Source organism: Molothrus ater, chromosome 5, assembly GCF_012460135.2.
Source record: "Molothrus ater isolate BHLD 08-10-18 breed brown headed cowbird chromosome 5, BPBGC_Mater_1.1, whole genome shotgun sequence".
NCBI lineage: Eukaryota > Metazoa > Chordata > Aves > Passeriformes > Icteridae > Molothrus > Molothrus ater.
This window is the reverse complement of record NC_050482.2, coordinates 39680931-39697199: the sequence shown is the minus strand read 5'-3', so window position 1 is coordinate 39697199 and position 16269 is coordinate 39680931. Positions and strand designations below refer to the sequence as shown.

The 16269-nt window shown below is 36.3% G+C and overlaps 1 protein-coding gene across 1 annotated transcript in view; it reads left to right on the top strand.

The window, feature by feature from the left end:
- PPFIA2 (PTPRF interacting protein alpha 2) overlaps nucleotides 1-16269 on the top strand; it is a 288359-nt gene that overhangs the window by 136292 nt on the left and 135798 nt on the right. Inside the window, exon 3 of the mRNA XM_054514951.1 lies at nucleotides 10606-10668. Coding sequence (XP_054370926.1) covers nucleotides 10606-10668 — 63 coding nt within the window. The remainder of the gene's footprint in view (nucleotides 1-10605; nucleotides 10669-16269) is intronic.

Here is a 16269-nt window from a genome sequence, read left to right as displayed (position 1 = left end):
ATTTGCATATTCAAATTTAGAATTTGACTATCCCTTTGGGACTTCTGGCTTTCTACTTTTGGGATTATCATGTTACGCGTTTCCCAAGATGTGGGCTTGGCAGCTCTGCATCCGTTGCAAACAAACTGGAAGAGAATTGTCTCCGTTTCCCTTCCTCCTTCCCCCTACCAAGTTCAAGAGCTGTTTTCACAGATTGTAAGATACTCCTTTTAAGATATTCCTGTGAGTTTGCTTAACCAGGGTGACTCTTTAGGCACACTGTTAACTGCTGGTATGTTCAAGCTGATGCAACCTAGTTTAGATCACAATGAAATAAAAACATTATTGAATCATTTCAAGTTGTATGAGTTTGAATTGCTTTCTGTTTTCCAGAGGCTGGTAGCTGGCAGTCAATCTACAATATCTCTTTTAGTGAGTTTACTGTCATCTGCATATTTGCAATTGTAACTGCTTTTGGCACTTCCTTAATACCTATGAGACATACTTTCTTTTGTGCTTTCTGTGGAATTGATACTGCAGGTTTCATTAAAATTAGCTTTTAAATTTCATTTGCATCTGAAATACAGAAAATCATGTTGGAAGGATTTATTATTGAGAGGAATTGGGGGGGAGGGGGGTGGTTGAGGGGTTTTCAAGGTTGGAATAAATTTGCTATAGTTAACAACTATGACGTACTCCTTATACACTCTAAGGAAAATATTGCTGTCACTGGTCTTTTGGAGAGGGTCTAGACATTCTCTTGGTATCTGAATGAATATTCTCTTGGTGTCCTTTATGAATAGTTAGCAACTCATTTTTATTTTGAGATGGAAACTCAGCTAAGCCTCCCTCTGTCAGAGATGTGGTGGGTCTCCAGCACAGGAAGGACATTGACTTATTGGTGTTGGAGGAGGCCAGTAAGATGATTGGGGGGTGCAGCACCTCTCCTGTGCAGAAAGGCTAAAAGAATTGGGATTGTTCAGGCTGGAACAGAGAAGGCTTTGGGGTGGCCTAATTGTGACCTTCCAGTACCAGAAGGGCGCCTACAGGAAGGATGGAGAGAGACTTTACAAGAGCACATTCAGGAAAAAACAAGGGGGAATGGCTTCAAACAAAGAGTAGATTTAGACAGGATGTTAGGAAGAAATTCTTTATTGTGAGGTTGGTGAGGCACTTGAACAGATTGCACAGAGAATTTGTAAATGCCTCCTTTGTGGAAGTGTTGAAGGCCAGATAAGATAGAGTTCTGAGCAACATGGTCCAGTGGAAGGTGTTGAAACTAGAAGAACTTTGAAGTTGCTTCCAACCCAAGCCATTACATGGGTCTATGATCTTCAGCACCAGCCAGAAAGTCCACTGTATTTAGCACCTGCTAAAGTTTTCCTTCCCCATCCTTGCCAGTGAGCAGTGAGATGATGCTACATTGGTGAGGAAACAACTTTTTTGAAGCAAAGTATTCTGTTTTGCCAAGAAAAGATGCAATTAAATAGCAAAATGCCTTGTCTGTACTTGTCATTTCTTAGGAAGCAAGGCTGGTGGTTTTTTGGTTGAGAGGGCAATGCTACATTCAAACCATTTAATTTTAGTTAATCCACTCAGATATTGAGTTGCCTTTGAAGCAACCTGTTTTTCTCCCTCAAGGGTCAGGAATCTTGAGCTCTTAACTTTAATTACATTTAAATTAGATAAGGTGTGCAAATCATTCAATTTCATCTTTCTTTGTACAGATTCTCGGTCATAAGCAGGTAGTTATTAATCTGTGCTCTCTGTTTCTTCTCTGGAGGTCTGGTCTTTTAGCTGATCAGGGTTCTTTGATCTACTCTGTCTCAACTGTTACCTTTTTAGTGGGGCAAATTTCCTAAGCCATCATGATGGCTGGCTGTGTGCTTTATGGGGATTCTTCTGGGCCCTACTAGCTCATGTCTATCTTTTCCCTTTCTCGCTATGTTTTATGAACACTTTACAGATTATAAAAGTAATACTTGAAGGACAGACACAATGTACAGGTGTAATCACAAGGTTGTTACACTTGCTGACTTTTCAGTGATAAGATGTAAAATTTTTATTTATAAAAAATAAACATTAGAAAGTTGTATTTTTAAGGCCCCAGATAATGTTAAGCAATTCTAATTTTTATTAAAAATACAAAATTGTATTAGTAGTGTTGTCAGATCCTCATGGTTTAAATTTGGATTTTTTGCACTAATCAACAAAATACCTCAGTTTTGCAAAAGAGATCCTATGTTTTTATATATTTATTTGTCTGTATATGCAGTTCACTGTACTCAAAAAGATTGCTTTTGTCTGCATCTGGATACTTTCATGTTATTATAGAGGTGAGACAGGAAAAACATGGCCAATATCTCTCCAGTGATGCTTTGATATTAATTCTTTGGCTGTTTGAATAATTGTTGCCAGAGTAATATTTTACTCTTTTTACTACATTCTTTTCATTGTAGTTAGTGAAGTCTGTGCTCCTGAATTTAGTGTTTTAAGCTGTGCTGTTTTCTCACTTTTATGTGGGCATGATAATTATTGTTACACTTGAAGATCATGTTCTTGGCTATTTAAAATATCTATGTGCAAAGCATGATCATAGGTGTCAGGAAACCCTTTCTTTCCTGGACCACTCCTTGGTCCCTGCTGCAGCATAGCAAAGAAAACAGGAGTCATGGATGAACCCAGCTGTCTCATTTTCCTCAAGTTGTCTGGTATACACAACTTCAAGCACCTTTGTCATTATCTTCATCAGGTTTTCAACATCAATTTCTGTTTATTTTCATTAAAAAGACCTAGCTCTTCCAACATACTCTGTGAGGAAATTTGGTCTGATTTATGCTTCAAGTAGCTGAAGGGAATGTTTCGTATGGAGAAAATAAACTAAACAAAAAGTTCCCAAAGCTTATTTTCTTCTTTAAATTCAGGCTTTCAGTCAGTCCGGTGTTGAATTTTAAACCAGTGTCCAAAGTGACAGTTTAAAACAGTTTAAAAAAGTTTTTGTGGATAAACATGCTGGTTTAATACATAAAGACAAATAGTCCTGTGTGTTTTCTTCAATTGCAAAGTTTTATGTTTAATTAACATCTTTCCTTTAAAATTAGAATTTCCTTTCATTTTCTAATTGCTCTTCTCAATACTGTTTCTCATGGAAGTTTTTGTGGAAAGACTGGCTTGTCTACCTCTCAAACTTAGGCAAGTGGTCAAATGTAGAAATTTACATTTGAACTATTTACTGGAGTGGAATAACCAGTTTTATGTGCATTTCATCCTAAGATAGTGTTAAGGAATACATTCAGAGCAGGTAGCTCTGTGTGCAGGTTCAGTGCCTGGGGACAGAAACTCAGAGGCAAGGTGGGAACCCACAGACCCCAGACTGCTCCTCTTGGACTGTGAGAGTATAAAATCATAGGGCATCCTTTGCTCAGGGCCCCTCCTCAGAGGCACCAGGTCAAAAAGTTATTTTTTTTTATTGCACCGAGATTAAATTATTTAAAGAAGTCCAGGGTGGACAGGGATCCAGGGCAGGGATAATTTCCCTGCCCTATTGCAATGCAAGAATGTGAAACTATATCTAAGATCTAATGCAAATAATAGTTTTCAATCCCATAGGTACTCTAATTTTCAAATTCTTTCAGGAGGCAGTAAAAAAAAAGACTTCTGGTTCAGGCTCTTCTTCACCTACAACTTATTTATTTTGTATGTAAATGCTTCCACTCATCTCCACTGATATCCTCCACCTTAGGTCTGTCTTTCCACGGTGTAGTTTCACTGCCTGCATCTGCCACTGTTCATTTTTCAAATGATGTTAATGTGAAGCTGAACTGATTTCTGACATCTGGTTGTTGCCCAAAACATTATGAGCAACCAGGAAAAAGACCGAAATCTTGTTAATTTGCACTTTATGCTGCTTGGCAGCATCATAATCACACTCAATTCTTGAAACTGTGTGTAAATTCTGAATGTATCATTGCACACTGTATGTTTGTTTGGTATTGGGGTGCCTCTTGGTATATAAAAAAACTGGGAAGGAGATATTTAAATGCAAAGAAAAATACTGTACCTGAAATCTGTGTTAGGCTTCTATACTCACATGAAAAAGTAAATGAAGTAAAAGCAGCAGAGTGCTTGGAAACGTTGCACATGTATCTCAGTCTGTTCATAAAAGAAATATTCTCAGAGCTATACTTGCAAAGTGCCTAGCAAAGCTAGTGGGAATTTATAATACAGATGATTTTAAATAATAATTTCTTTAAGTCAGCAGGATTTTATGTGATAGCCCTGACCTGTTCAGGACCTTAAAAGTGCTGTACAGTGAGAGGGATTGCTTAGAAGCTGATCCAACAGAGTAGCATTAAATCCCCAAGGAATTACCACTATCTATGCCTCTCCCATTCGTATCTTCAAGGGCAAGCTGTATTTTTTAAGCAGTATCTTATCTAGAAGGATAAACACTTAAAAGAAAAATCAAGCTAAGAACAGTTCAACCAAAATGCTTTCCAGACTTCAGATATCAATGTATCTGTAGACATATTTTCTCTTGAGGGGACAGACTATGAAAAATTGTGTGTTAGCCATATTTCCTGGGCTTGTAGAATGAAGTTATAGTTATAAATGAGGTACCAGTTGCTCCTTTTTGTTTGCTCCCAGTCATACAAAATACTTGTGTTCTAGAGCCCAGGCAGAACAGAATGGTGCCCAAGGGCTGAATTCTGCACTCACCCAAGGGCACATTTCCTTCTCTTCCCTGCTTCCAGGTGATCAGAGGGCAAACTGTCCCTCTGGAGGAAACTGGATGTGCTGGCACATACCTTCAGGAAAATGAGGGAAATATGCATTACTGCCAAACAAGTGATTCACTGTCTTGTTTGGTTGTTTTTTTGGTTTTTTTTTCCCCTATGCAGAAATCTGAGGAGTCAAAGAGGAGCAGATTTTGAATAGGTGTCACCTGGCCTTTATGGGGCAATCAAAGTTGTGTGAGGCTGTAGAGAACTATTTAGGCATGGGTTTGGCTTTTCTCTCTGCTGTAGTCATACAGTAAGAATGAGACTATAGGACACAAAGATTTTTTAAATTCAAGCAAGTGTGATTCACTGTGTTTTGAATGTGTTTCTTAGTTTTGTCTTTAACAGAACTCTGATAGTCCCTGTGATCCTTGTAAGATTTCTCTCTTTCACAAGATCTGTGAGATTTCTGAGACCTGTATAGGCTCCTCAGTTGTGCTCGAGTTCCATCTGACCTGGATCTCTCAGCAGGTCTGTTCTCCAGGGACCATGTGCACAGTTTAGCATCAGTCTAAACACATCTTCCTAAATAGTGCTTGTCTTTTTGCAGGGCAGTATGTACACGTGTGTGAACTGCTGTCTCTTCCTTCCTCACAGCCTGGACAAGAGAGATTAGTACTGTAGGCTGAGGGCAGGTCTGGTAGCTGGTTCATTATAGGAGCAGGATTTCAGGGAGTGCGGGAAAACACTGTAGGTGTCTTTGGTTATTAATTTATTCTTTCTTTTATTTTTCTCTTTCACTCCCCCACCCCTCCCCTCCCTTCTCCTTTTCCATGCCAGTCATCGATAAAATGACTTGGAATTGAACCTGAAACATAAAAAGAGTTCACACGTCATTAGACAGAGCAAAAGAGTAGCCAGCATGATTTCCACAGACCTAGTTTGAAAACCAATCAATATAACACTGTCCAGGGTAACACAAAAAATGTCTTGGATTCCATATTTGTGCAATGCTCTTATAGTTTCATATTTTTATACAATATGGAATTTCAAAAAAGGACAATGAGGTGCTGGAGCATTTTCAAAGAAGGACAATAAAGCTGGCAAAGGATCTGAACCACAAGTCCAATGAGGGACCTGTAGTTGTTTAGCTTAGCTATTTGAAGGGAGGTTATAGCCAGGTGGGGATACAACTCTTCTGCTATGTCTCAAGTGAAAGGATGTGAGGAAATGACCTAAAGTTGCCACTCCTGAGGAGGTTCAGATTAGATATTAGTACAATTTTTTTCACTGAAAGAGTGGTTAGGCATTGGAATGAGTTGCCCAGGAAGGTGGTGGAGTTGCTGTCCGGGGAGGCTCTCAAGAAGAGGTGTCTGTCTTTGGCATTTGGCGATATGGCTGAGGGGTGTTCATGGTGGTGACAGGTTCTTGATGGCCAGACTAGATGATCTTGAAGGTCTCTTTTAACCTTGATGATTCTGTGCCTCTGTGAAATGAGCGTGTTCTCCGTTTTCTGTACTTGCAAAAAAAAAGCCAAAAAACAAATAACAACCTTCTTGTCTGAGATGACTTTACATGGAGGAAATTCTGACAATTAGGAAGGAAAGGAAAGGTAATATATTTTTCTTTCTTGAATAGGAGCAATTCAGACAGTTCCATTTTAGAGTCTTTTTATTAAGTAAATTTTTAATGATGGAATGCATGCCTGAATTATTTCTGTGCCTTGGTAAAGCACAAAGGCTCAATCTAGATGTTTTAATGGATATATGAACTCAAACTCTGCTTCTGTAATCACTGTTCTGAATCTTCATTCATTGTAATAAGCATCTCCTACAAGAATATTGTAGATATTTTATAGTGTAAATGTAAGATTTTATTTTAACTGTGGTGATTTTATTGAAATAATTTTTTAAAGGGATTAATCAAAGAATAATTAGAAAGTTCAGTTAGATACAGGTAAATAAATATTTCTGAATCTTATTTTCTCTTTGAAGTGCTTAATAAGGTATTAGCTTACCTTGTTCTGTCATGTAACAATATTGTGGCAAGACTATTGTGCAGACTGCAAGGTCTGCCTTTCTATGTATTAGGTTTTAAGGAATAGATCTTGGCAGTTTTTGATAGGAAGTTCCCAGTAGTTCAGTGGGAGTACTCCCATGGACAAAGTGTGTACAGGTCAACAGAAATACCAGAGAGCTCTGTTGATATAGATTGCTTATAGGTGGTTTTTGTTACTTCTTTATACTTTTGGTTTTTTGCCTGGAGACTATCATCATCAGACATAATATTTATTTATGCATAGTGTGTGTGCATACATCTGTACAAATATTTTTCCAAGGGATACTTTTTTTATTTCTGAGAGCAGGATTGTCATTATTTTCTATCTAGTAGATTCCACCTGTCCGAAATCTTCATTATAGAATCAAAAAATCCTGGGAGAGATTCTGCCCTCGTTTATTCAATATTGTAACAAATTAAGTTTATTCAGTGAGTATCTTCGAATTTTTCAGCAGCTTTCCATACCATTTTTATAAAATCTGACTTTCTTCTATATTCCCTGTCCTTATTTTGTATGTGGCCTTGAAAATAGAGTTGTACTGCTCATATCATAACTGGGTGCAGGATTTCCTGCTTTGCCAGAGCTTTGACTGGGGACTAGCTAAGGAGGTTTGGATTTTTATGATGTTGGTGCTTAGGAAAATATGTTCTTCTTCATGTGACCTGGATAGCAAGACTGCTTGTAAGTCCAGTGTAAGTAACTAGTTGAAAATGCAGTTGCTTCATGTTTGAAGGTTAGGAATACCAGTGTTGGGATTAATGAATTTTGACCTAATTCTTTTAGGTTAATTTAGAGAATTAGGTAAAACTCCATTTAATTTTATTGCTTCCACAGAAACTTGAAATTATAGTCTCATAAGTCCTTTGTCACTATTTCCATCTGGTTGTGAAAGACAGGTCAGTTTGCTGCATATGTGTGCTGTTATTTGTGATTATTGTCTCGTGTAGTGTTGGAAACTCCAGGAGGCGTAGCTTGGCTGTGTGTGACCTAGAAGAGGGCATTTCATAGGTAATGTATTTTCTGAAAATGTTTTCAGAAGTGTCACAGCCTCAGACAAGGCTCTTCTATGTGGAAATCCAAATTCCAGAGACTGGAAACATAGTTTTAAGTCCTTAAGTAGGATGCAGCTTGAGGATCTGTCCCCCTGCATGTGGTTTACAGCAAATAGTAGCCAAAGTGCTCATCCCAAGCAAGAATATATGCATGTTCTAGAAATTCATTTTCAGAATTTTCTCTCTCTTTTAACCCTATTTTCTCCTCTGCTAAACTTTAATTTTCTCCTCTGTTAAACATTTTCCAAAGGAGAAAGCCCAAACTGTAATAGGAAGTGTCATAAATATTAATTCAAATATGTTGTAGTTACTAAGGTACAAAATACTAAGTTGATTCTATACCATTAGATACATTCCTGAATAGAATAAACATTTCATCAGCATGCCCGAATGGGAATTGCTGCACTACTTAAAATGCATAACTCTTTCATAGATTTTTTTGTACCTCCAACAATTGCCAATAATATCCTCATGACAATATGATGCATTTGCCTCAACATACATTGTTTGAAGAAAAACAATTTTAGAATTCATGCACCAATTTTATACTTTTAATGGAATATTTTTATTTCACTTTTCTTACACTTGACATTTTGGATAGGAAATTACTATGGCTATAAGGAAATGACCTTACAGTATTGAAGTATCAGGGATCACTCATTCCCAACTGTGTTAAGTTTCCGAAGAGTCAAAATACTGGACTTAAACCCCATCAGCTGCTAGAATTGCATTCAACAGAATTAATTTTATACTTTTTGTCACTATGTCTTTTGTGAGTATTCCTCAGTTTTACAAGGGGAAAGAGGGGGGAAATTGTTTACAAGATAATTTGAAAAGTTATGATAAAGTTACTCAGAGAATATCGCTGTTAACAGTGAACAGCAAGAATAAATTAGTTAATAGAGCTCAGATGCAGCAGTCAAAAGTATACAGTAGATCTACCTTTTTGAACATAAGTGCAAAATTTTCAGAAAAGTCATGTATCAGACATATGGAAATTAAAATGTGAAAAAATTTATTCCAAAAGCATTTGTTTCAACATTTTTAGTAGTGTTGTGTGTGTATATAGATATATATATACACACACATACACACAGAGATGTAATTTATGAACCATTGAACCATGATTAAATAAAGATGCACGAGACTGAATGGGTAAAATTTATAATGTGTGTGTTTACTTGTGCTGAAGTATTGTTTATTTAAAACAGTGCCATGCTAATATAATATGTTTTGTGTTTTCCTTGAAAAATTCTGGAACAGTGGTGGTATAAATACATCTGAACATGATACATGAATTAACGTGAATTGCTTTGCATGGAAATTATCTTTTCTAAAGTTGATCCTCTGTATGAAATGAAATATCTTTTAAGTAAAGAGAATAGCATTATAAAAATGTTTTCAAATATTTAAGGCTGTAAATCTAAAGGGAAATCTGACAGAAACAAGATAAGAACTTGTCAGCATACAGGGAGTTTTTCTTAAAATTCAAGATTTTTTTTTATCTATATGACTGCATAATTCTCCTTTAAAAGACTGAAAGTTTAAAAGTATTTCCAGTATTTAAAATTGTTATAAATCAAAATGTGAGGATCATAGCAAATATGTGATTTGAAGATAGATGGGCATGGAAACTTGCCTGTGGGTGTTTTTAATTATATTGATAATGTGCACATTTTTGTTTACTGCAAAAGTAAACTGTAATATCCAATCAGGTTTAACTTCCTCAAATTATAATAGTAAATTCATTGTAAAACACATCTTGCAGTAAGTTGTGTTTTCCATATGTTAAAAATACTTGAATCCAAGTAATATATACTGTATTTTTGCCTGCTTTAAATACCAGGTTTACTCTATTGAGTTGGTAAATAATCACAGAAATAAATCTTAGGTCAATATTTACTTTGAGAAATGATTAAGCTCAACTATTATTAGCATGAACATTGTATGTATTGTTACATATGCTCTCAGTAGTGGAAAGAAATTGTTTAAAAGTTTAGTCTAGAAATGGTGGGGTTTTTGCATCCAGAATTTTCAAAAATGTCTGCTGTTAATTTCTTAAGGAAATTTTGAAATCAGAAGAAATACTGCCTGGTCAGATTGCCTACTAGTCAAGGTCTATCTAAAGAAAATTGTTATTTATTGGGCTCTGCAGAAATAAATTAGAAAGGAGGTAAAAAGGAGGAAAAACAGCATTCAATGCTGAAATACATTCTTCAGGAGCTGAAGGGACTTCCAGATTTTTTAAAGGCAGATAGCTTCTTTCCTGCTATTTTTATACTCTTATGATTGTTTGATGGAAGAAGGAAGTCTGAGCATGAAAAAATTATCAATTTATCAGGTAAATTGCTCCTAATATTTTAAAAAGGTTTATTGATGTTGATGTTTTTCCATAAGACATTTAAATATGGGGGAGAAGGTCCTACTTTCTTCAAACCTCACAAACAGGTAAAATTCTTAGTTTGTGTAGAGACTTCAGGCAGAAGTCAGCCATGGAGCTGGGATTATTTCTCCCTGGTTATTGGACTGTCCAGTGCTTCAGAGACCACTTCTGTGAACGCAGAACACCAAAGTGATCTACCATTTGGTTGTTCTCAGTACTTCATGAGCCAGGAGATGTAACAATACTTTCAATTTCTTTATGTGAATTTCAGTTGAGCCACATCAGTGTTCTCTTGGATAAGCTTGTTTGAATGATCACATTCATCTGTTAGTATGGTGTAATTTAAGTAAACTGTAGTACTGTACAAAATTCTGTTCCATTCAGCAGAATCTCTGTTGCCCCCTTTTGCAGATGACGGTTGCTGCTGGTACGAGCATTGAGAATAACATTCAAAGGACCATATCCTGCCCTAATGTATGTTCAAAATATCTTGGTTTTTTGCGTAATTTAAATGTGAAGCCTCCTTATGTGAATTTGATATTTTGTTGCCCCTTTTTTGTGCATCTCGAGGTTACTTCACATTATGTATTTCAGGGTCAATGAATATTGTACTACAAGTGAGGTCTCAGCCTATCAAAATTCCCAAATTGCTGTAATTCTTTCATATATGGTTTGATGGTGCAGCTAAATAAAGATGATGATAATATATTCATAGTACCTTCTGCATTTACCTTGCTTCCCAACCAGCTCAATGCTCCTGTCAGTTGAAATCAGTAGAATAGCAATAGACAAAATGAGGAAAGCAATGAGAGGCTATCTTCATTCTACTTAACCTTGTCCTAAATTGCATTTTGATGTGAAGATGTGTAATAATAAATGTGGAAGGAAGGTAATTTCATTTTCATTACTTAGGCAAATGTATACTATGACTTAAAATAGAAGGAGGGGGGGGAGTTATTACTTATGAAAGGTAGAATTAGTGATATATCTGGTTAAGAAAGGAAGCAAATTATTCACTTGTAGTATAATAAGTCATTTGTCTTTTTAAACTAAAACTATTTAGATAATGGAAAGTCATTGGGACAAAATTGAACTCTTATACATTAATGGGGAAGCATTAATGAAAATTGGGATGAACTCTTGAGAAAAGACTGTGGCTCTGACTTTTATAGAAGCTATTTTTTATCATGTAATGTGTTTACTAATTTATTTTTCAACTAAAGATTATCATATTTATAGGGGAACTGGCAGCTGTAATTCTGAATAAACACTTCCATCCCATTAAGTTCTTTGAAGATATAGCAAATAATCAAAGAACAAGCACAATCTAGTTAAAGTAACTAATATATAAAAGAGAAAATGCTGTGATTTATTATTGGTAAATGAATTTGTCCTCCCTGTCTGGGAAAATAATCTCAAACCAGTCTTTTTTCTGGAAAGTTTGTGCTTTTAAGGAAACAAAGAGAAATTCTTTACACTACATTCTTAGAAGATACTGCATCTGACCATCTGAATCATTGTGGATTTCTGCATACATTTGTGGAATAGATCAATATTATAAATTCTTGTCTATATTTTTGTACTGCTTGATTCCATTTTTATACTTCTGTGCAAAGGAAAAACTCTTCCTCAATACATAGTGTATGATTAATCTCCAATCTCTTATGGATTTTCAACATGACTTTAACTTCTCCAGTGCAATTTTAGTATCCCAGTTTGCAAATTGGACCATTTGTAATGGAAGCTAGTGATATAGACAGACAATAGCTAGTAATATAAAAAGACAATAATATGGCAGAAATTATGAGCATGTAAAAATGCACTATTTCCAATTTAGTTATAGAAGTCCATGCTATTACTTCAAAATGGTTTGTGATCTTTTAATTTTCTTTGAGCAACCTGCTCTAGTGGAAGGTACCCGTGCCTGTAGCAGGGGGTTGGAGCTAGATGATCTTTAAGGTCCTTTCCAACCCCAAATATTTTATCATTCTATGATTTTTGAATTTATAATTAAGAATGAGCAAAATTTCTGTGAGTTATAAAAGAATCCTGTTTAGAGATAGAATATAATCCCTGTCAACACCTGTATGTCATCCAAATGCACTCGAGCAAGAGCAAAAAGTGGAAATCTGCACTCAGCCTTTCACTCAGCATCTTGAAGGGAGGACAGGAAGGCAAGTCATTTCTACTTTACTAGTACAAAATTAAGTAAATAATTTATTTCATGCCATTTAATGCCAACCCCCCAGTACAAAATTAAGTAAATAATTTATTTTATGCCATTTAATGCCAACCCCAGTGGACATTAAGGCTGTCAAACCTGCAGCCAAAATTGTTTGAATGTGTGGATAATTTTCAATTATTGGGCTACATTATTGTGAAATGTTTCATGTAATTACTGTGAATAACACAACTTTGTATTTCTGCCTATTGTGTAAGGGATAACTACAGCCCATAGCCTTAAAACCATAAAATTTTCAATCAGTATATCTTGCAGTGGTTCAACCTTTTAATTACATGGCATTAATAATAAGTTTTAATTAATTATAAACCTCAGTTACTTAATCAGAAAGGCACAATACATTTGGTTTGGCTTTTCTGGCTCCTTATCTCAGACCCAAAATATATTTCTAGAAGTACTCACATAGAAGCACTGTTTGGAATGCTAAAACCATAAAGAAAACATAGAATAGATGTTTCATGAGACAAATATGCTAAAATATTTAAAAAGGCTTTCTTAAGCCCGAGTAAAATTTCTTAATGTTATTAATAACAAATGTAAACAGGTTTTTAGATATAAAGGGTTTGTAGTATTTAATTTTGCTAATGGAAACACATTGCAAGGCTTGCAATAAAGCTGAAGCTCTGGAAGAAGCTGTGATATATTCAAAATTGAGAATTCAGCCATTATGGTGGTTTTCAAGGTACAACTTTGTGGACAGGTTCCCATATATTAAGAGTTCTAATCTATGTGCTGTTGCTCTGTGAAGTTTACACCTTCATAATTATAGACTTCAATTTACCTTTATTCCCAAATAGACTTTCTGTTTTCTATTTTTCATTATTATCAACTGTTCATGCAGCAGAAGCTGAGGGAAGAAATGGATATTCTATACAATCATAAAATACTTTGCAGATTATTCTTCTCTGTATTGTTTAGTAGGATATTAGCTGCTAGGTTTGCTGTTTTTCATGCAAGATATCCCAAATCATTATTCTGTCTATCTGTGGTTTTGAATAGATTGGCCTTTAAACAACCACTCCAATTGCTGTATAGTTCATAAACACCATTTCTTGATAAGAATATCAGTAGATATAAGCTTAAAGTACACATACATTATAAAATGGCTGGATGAATATTAATGATGAATGTAGAGTCAGTTAGGACAGTCTGTCATACTGAGATATCTCAGTGCCTTTACATGATGACAGGAAGCAGTGCACAGACAAAGACAGGACACTTTGTATGCAGACCCAGTTGCTGGGGCTGCCTGACCCTGAGCTTCTGCAAAATTGCAGCACTAATGCTCCTTTTCTTTACCGCTCTTTAAGGTCCACAGTGAAAATGTAAACAGCAAAATACAAAACAATATGGTGACAGATATTAAGCATGCTGTGTCTCTTTACTCAGAACAGAACCTGAATCTGTGCTTTTGTAAAACAAAATTGAGCTATATAGTATATGAGACATGCTTCACTGTATGTGATTGGAAAGAAAACTATTTAATTGGAATCAAGTGCAAACACGATGCATCTTGTTCTTGAGCCATCAAATTTAACACTCCTCTTTCATGGTAAAGCCACATTTGTTTTGTCTAAACAAGATACATGCCTTCAGAAATTCTTTGAGCTAATCAGAAGTTTCAGAGTGTAAGTACTCTGAAATGCTGGGTCTTTTGGATTCCAGTATATGTGATTCAGACTGGGTTTTTTGGGTAGTCACTTTTATCCATTACAAAGCTTAATGTGCTTAAATTTTTAACATCAATATTTTATTATTATTTTATGGCTTTAGCCAACATGTAGAGCATATCTATAGACATTTTATACAGGAGCTCTGTAGGAAAACAGCAATTTGTTTATATTTTTTCAAATTCAGCAGTTATGCAGCATCTTATAAAATTGCTGGTTTTCATCCATCAGCAAGCTTAGTTCTTTACAGTATTTCAAAAGGGTTTTTGAGAGGGTTGCAGTAAGGAGGGGGCTGAGGGTGAAAGTGTTGGTAATATACAGATGCCTTAAAATATCAGCATATTTTTTTCTACCTATACAAAAATATAACTGTATTTCCAAGGTTTTTTTAATCAAGGATTAAACCCTGGTTTTTTTTCCATAAGTTTGTTCATTTGAATAAGCTGAGCATGTCTTTTCCTTAAATTGAAGCCAAATGCCTTTATTCTGAAGAAGAAATGAGGTTTTTTTCTATGTTGGGAACATTTCTGAGATCAAGAAGAAAAAGTACTCCAGAACTGCTACAGATAGGAAGAAAAAAGTTGGAAGCCAAAATATAATTACAGGCCTCCAACCTTTCTCAGATTGTTATGAAAGCACCCTGAGCTTTCAGCTCAGCTGCTTCAGCTCATTTTCCAGCTTTATAGAAATCAGAGATTTACCAGTGACCTACCACTGAAGCTAGAAACCCATTTTATGTGATCACCTGACACTTTCAAGCCTCAGACCCTCTTGACACATAGGTGTCTTACTTATGTCCATGGAAGGAAAAAAGAATTGCAGGGAGGTTTCTTTTCTCAAGTTTTCACAAACTCCATAGTTTAAAGTCTTCTGGAGTTACTTAATTCACAAATAAACTTGCAAAAAGAAAAGCAGTTTTGATTTCTTTCTCAGTGACAGTGATTGTGCAGCTCTATATTTTCAGCATGGCACTAATCTTTGGCCCTCACCTCTCACTTCCCTGCCACAGGGCCAGCAAATCCAACTGTGCAGCCAAATATTTCTGCTTCTGCTTCAGATCTCGTGACAGGCAACCAACTGGCAGGTCTGCTGCTGGGCCAGCCGTGCCAAGTGTGTTAAATCAGGGCCTAGAAAGAGACAGCAGCAATGCTTTTCAGCTGGGGAGATGTATTGCTGGCAAGTGTATGCCTTGGCAACAGTGGGGTGTCCTCATCCTCAAGTATGTGGCAGCACCCTCCTGGTAAATGCTCTTACATGCACAGCTTCATGTCCTGGCATAGCTTTGCAAGCATTCCAACAGTTTCCCATGGCACTCAGCCTGACTCAGGCCCAGTGCATTGATTTGAGGGATTGAAAAGTGCAAAATGGAAATCAGGTATTCACAATTGTAGAAGGATTTGCAAGAAACAATTCTCAGATGATATCTAAGTTATTGCACACCACAGGCTGTAGCTCCCTAGAGGAGCTGGAAGGAAGATCTAGATTTGGAAAGAACAATGCTTTGGGGAGAAGAGCGGGTTTTCATTGGTTTGGTAACATTTTTCCTTTGGATTATTGCTGAGAAAAATCTTAGCACTATCACCAGAGAACAGGTGGGACAAAATCTTTTCATGGCAGAGATCTAATGTACAGGAAATAATTTTCTAGATGACAGCGATGCTTCTAGATACTTTACTACTCTCCTGTACTTTGCATTTGTCCTGCAGAAGGGGATACAGAAGAGCTATCAGCTGTTAATGACAGAGAAATAACTCATTCGGCAAAAGGCGGTTGGCAAATTCCTTTGAAAGAATAAAAGAATGCCACCCATCTCAGGACGTGTGAAAAATAAATCAGCTCAGATTCAGATTATTTCTGTGCTTAGCAATACACAATGTTTATGGTGAACAGCTTTTGCTTAGTGGAGCTGGGAACTTTTCTTGCTGTTGTGATGCTGTTGCTGGAACCAAGTGGAGGCAGAGGAGGAAGCTCTCCTAGGGAAAAAGTTTCTGGACCAGAAAAAAACAAATAATGGAATTGAAAAGGGCAGCCATGGACAGGAAGGGGGAAAATAATTATGATTTATTAAGCATGGAGTATGGAAGCTGGTGGGGGATCACGGACACCAGTGGGAACAGGGGGCTGGTGGCTGTGGGGGAGGAACGGACCTGAGATCAAGGAGAA